This window comes from Oryzias melastigma, linkage group LG8 (assembly GCF_002922805.2).
Source record: "Oryzias melastigma strain HK-1 linkage group LG8, ASM292280v2, whole genome shotgun sequence".
Lineage (NCBI taxonomy): Eukaryota > Metazoa > Chordata > Actinopteri > Beloniformes > Adrianichthyidae > Oryzias > Oryzias melastigma.
This window is the reverse complement of record NC_050519.1, coordinates 6664712-6669156: the sequence shown is the minus strand read 5'-3', so window position 1 is coordinate 6669156 and position 4445 is coordinate 6664712. Positions and strand designations below refer to the sequence as shown.

Sequence of the window (4445 nt, the reverse complement as noted above, 5' to 3'; positions counted from 1 at the left end):
TTTTTTAGGCTAATTTGGCATTTAACTTGTATTTTAGCTGGCTCAGCTTTAGCGATTTCAGTTATCAATAATACTAATAATACATTTTATTTATATAGCGCTTTTAAAAGATACTCAGACGCTTCAAACTTCACTTACAACTTCAATTTCAGCATCTTCAGCTATCAGCACTAGCATTTTCATCAGCCACATTCAGCTTACAACATTCACACTAGAATCATCGCCGGTAATGCTGTATATCTAATTTTTAGTTAGTTTAAAGCTAATGATGGTTAAGATGTGTGTTTTACATGCAGTTTGCACACGATTAGTCGACTATTAAAATAATAGTTTGTGGCAGCCCTAGTTGTTTTTGAACCAGTGGAGTTTTTGAGCATTGTTTTCACCTTCTTGCTTCCCAGTTTTCATTCAGCTAAATTGATTTACATGTCGACTGTTATCTAAACGTATTGGTAATTTTCCTTTGGAGGAGGAGGTTTTTCCATTGATTTAAATGGATAAACTTTGTACCTCATGTCAAAGTACAATCTGTGATAATATTGAACGAGAATTAAAGGGTTTGATGGGTTCGCAAAGTTGTTCATTTTGTTGTAGCTGCAATATAAAATATCAAAAATGCACACCAACCAAGCTTCACTGGATTGTGTCCAAATACAATCATTTTCGTTCCTCACTTTTTTCCTTCCTGTGCTTTCACTGCAGCGCTGCTGGCGGTGAAATCTTCAACCAATGCGTGGCCGATAACGACGAGGCCTTCACAGAGAAAGACGTGATCCGGCTGGCCAAGCAGATCCTGACGGGCGTGGCTTTCCTTCATCGAAACAATGTGGTGCATCTGGATCTAAAAGTAAGGACACGGAGGGATTATGTGACAATAGGCAACAGGTTTTCTGGCCTGGAGCGCTCCACTGAGATAACAGTCGTGTTACGCAACCGGAGCTCGTTTTGTACATTTTGGCCCATTTTCCATGGAGATTCAATCAACAAATAAATCCAATATTTGAAAAGCAAAAGCAATTTTTAATTTGCTACATTTGCAGAAATTAACTTTTAAATGATTTAATAGGAAATATTTAAATTTTTTTTTAGATTTTTGCTTGTTTAAACAAATTGTGGAGATTAGCCAGCTTCAACGTAGTAGTATCTACTCTAGTGTGAGTAAAAAAAGAGCCAGCTAAGTGTTTGGCAGAGATTCCTCACCTCTTTTCAGTGCCAGTCGATAAGTTAAGTGGATGATCTGGGCTCTAAAGCTCCTACGACCTAACAGACCCCCTAATTCTCTCAAAGTCCCTCATTCATAGACAATCAATGACGCAAACCTTGATGTTCACAGACTGCTTTAATTGAAGTCAGCTATTATGTAACGCACCTTTTTCTAATCTGGGCTGTGTGTCTCCTCCAGCCCCAGAATATCTTGTTGACCAGCGCCAGGCCTCTGGGTGACATCCGTATTGTTGACTTTGGCTTGTCCAGACGTATGGACAACGTCAGGGAGGTCAGGGAGATCTTAGGTACTCCAGAGTACGTGGGTAAGTGTTTACATTCACAGATGCACCCGTCTTCTCTTATATTGTTTGATATCATAACTTATTGGATCATTTATCCTGCAGCACCAGAAGTTCTGAGCTATGAACCCATCAGCACAGCTACAGACATGTGGTAGGTACTTTTCTTGACCTGTACTCTCACACTTCATGTTCCAACTATGCAAAAAAATGCACACCTGGACCTGAAACCACTAAAGAATTCCTTGATCAATCCAACATTCTGACTCCCAACTCGTCACATATTGACGTTTGGTAAAGGACCCTTCTACGTCACTTTTTTCCCCAACCTCCGAGCCACGAACTGGAACTGGTCCAGTTTGTGTCCGGTACCACATCCGGTTCAGGGTTAGCGTACGAGTACCGACTTTGGAAACCAGTACTGGCTGCGTCCCAAGGACCAGTCTGTGTGGTACCGCGCCATGTACCGCATACCGAGGGTTGTGGACCCTTGATTTTTACACTGACCCAATCCAGTACCGGAACCCAGAGCAAACTGGCACCCTAACCCAGTATCCGTCCAGCACCACATTTGGTACCGCGTCCGGTGCCGGGTTAGGATTGGAGTATCAGTATTGGGTTGTGGTACCGGTATCGGCTGCTTCTCGAGGACCAGTCTGCGTGTGGTACGACGTCCGGTACAGAGGGTTGCAGACCCTTGATTTTTACACTGATCCAGTACTGATCATATCCAGTGTAGTACCAGGACATGGAACGAACCAGTACACTGACCCAGTGCCGGTACCATAACCCGGTATCGGTTTGAGTCCGGTACTGCTTCTGGTACCAGTTCGGGTCCAATACCGTGTCTGGTACCGCGTACGTAACTGTACCAGCTGCGTCCTGAGGACCAGTCCATGTGCGGTGCCGCGTACCGAGGGTTGCGGACCTTTGAATTTTACACTGACCCAATCCTGGACAAACCGGAACTGGTCCAGTACTGGGACACAGAGTGAACCAGTACTCTAACCCAGTATCGGTTTGCGTCTGTTACCAGTTCAGGTGTGGTACCGCATTTGGTACCCCGTCCAGTGCCGGGTTAGGGTTGGGGTACCAGTAACGGGTTAGGGTACCAGTGCTATCTGTGTCCCCAGGAACAGTCCCATGCTGTACCACATCCGATGCCGCTTACCGAGGATTCCAGACCCTAGATTTTACGAGAAACCAGTGTGTCAAAAACGACTAGTTGTTGACACCCAACGCGTCAAAAAGTGACGGAGGAGTCCTTAACAAAACATCATCATGTGACGAGTTGGATGCGAGAATGTGTTGGTGGTCTCAAAATGTTCTGCAACTCCATTTTAACCTTCTTGTTCTCTCTGACAGGAGCATCGGGGTTCTGACTTACGTCATGCTGACGGGCGAGTCCCCCTTTCTGGGGGACGAAAAGCAGCAGACGTTCCTGAACATTTCCCAGGTCAACGTAGACTACTCGCAGGACACATTCGAGGGGATCTCCTCCCTGGCAGTTGACTTTATCAAGTCCTTGTTGGTAAAAAACCCCAGGTGAGTCAGCTCGCGTCAAAAATGGAGATTCCATCTGCGCTGCTTTGATCCAAATTACACATAGCAAGGATGTGAGTCAGGCTTACGACTAACGGAAGCACGTCTGCATGTGCAAACAGTTTTTTAATTTACGTAGTAGTTTCAACAGAAGTCGTTCCCTTTTTTGCTCTTTGTGACTGTAATTGTTCCTCATTTTAAAAAGAAATGTAGTGCGCTGTCTTTATATGGCTATTGGAGCACATTATTATGCAAGAGTCACCTTGTTAGGAGAAACTAGGAGCTGGATTGCTATGATTAGCTTCAGTCTTGGCCTAATTCTTCTTCATGATGGAGGGATTCATATTTTAAATCAGGCAACAGCCTCCCAGAGTCACAATCTCCAGGCAGTTTTATGTGACTGGAGCAGAGTATGAGGAGAACTAAAAGAAAGTTTAGATTCCTCCGTGTTTTGGAACCAAACAGACTTTTTTGGGTGAAAGGAACCTTATTAAAGTCCCACTCCGATCCTCCTTTGATCTATTTTAAAAGCGTTTTAAGTTGTCTTTTAATTATGTTGTCTTTTTAGTCACAATCTGCTGAGTGCCAGTAGCTAGTTAGAAATTCACTTTGAGTTGGGGGTCGCACCCATACGTGGACCAATTGACAAGACTACGATCGCATATCCAAAAATGTCCCTGCGCAGCGACCTTAATGCAAGTTTTCCAGCAAATTCTGCTGTTTGGAATCGGAAGACGCCTCTTTTAATATACCATCTGGTTTGCCACTGAGGTTTTAAGAAAAATTTAAAGTCCAATTAGTTGTCACTCACCTAGGTGAGGGAAATTTGCTCTCCTTATTTGACCCATACCCAAGGGGAGCGGTGAACTGCAGACACAGTCTCGCTCAGGGAACCATTTGGTGGTTTAACCCCCCCAATCCAACCCCTTATTGCTGGGTGTCAAGCAAACAGGCACTGGGTCCAATTTTTAAAGTCTTTGGTATGACTCTGATTGGATTTGAACCCACGACATTCCAGTCTCAGGGCGGACACTCTACCACAAGGCCACGAATCTGTTAGAATTTTGGTTCAAATTTTCTAACGAAATGAGTTTTTGACATTGTCAGTGGCAGCCCGGGTCCATTTGGAAGTTGCATGGTGGCAGTCCAGTAACAGGCGGGTGGCAGGAAGGCGGCAGCGCAATAATTGACTGATAGGAGGTGCTCCAAGGTCCCCATGAATGTCTAATTTCAGACTGCCACCCTCTGGCAACCAACCTGCCAACTTTTGGGCACCCTCTGCCATCCTTCTGCCACCCTCCCGCCAACTTTTGGCCACCCCCTTCCATCCTCCTGCCACCCTCCTGACAACATTTTGCCACCCTCTTGCCAACCTCCAGCCAACCTCTTGCCAACCTT

At 45.0% G+C, this 4445-nt stretch overlaps 1 protein-coding gene and 1 long non-coding RNA gene across 4 annotated transcripts in view; one reads left to right on the top strand and one right to left on the bottom strand.

The window, feature by feature from the left end:
- Positions 1 to 801, bottom strand: part of LOC112146957 — a 3572-nt gene extending 2771 nt beyond the window's left edge. Inside the window, exon 1 of the long non-coding RNA XR_002919347.2 lies at positions 675 to 801. This is a non-coding gene — a long non-coding RNA (uncharacterized LOC112146957). The remainder of the gene's footprint in view (positions 1 to 674) is intronic.
- The window catches only part of stk17al (serine/threonine kinase 17a like), a 15671-nt gene that overhangs the window by 8621 nt on the left and 2605 nt on the right, over positions 1 to 4445 (top strand). For all 3 annotated transcript variants that reach the window (XM_024273040.2, XM_024273039.2, XM_036213178.1), the window contains 4 exons: positions 703 to 847; positions 1403 to 1529; positions 1611 to 1659; positions 2871 to 3050. In XM_024273040.2, the coding sequence (XP_024128808.1) occupies positions 703 to 847; positions 1403 to 1529; positions 1611 to 1659; positions 2871 to 3050 (501 nt within the window). The remainder of the gene's footprint in view (positions 1 to 702; positions 848 to 1402; positions 1530 to 1610; positions 1660 to 2870; positions 3051 to 4445) is intronic.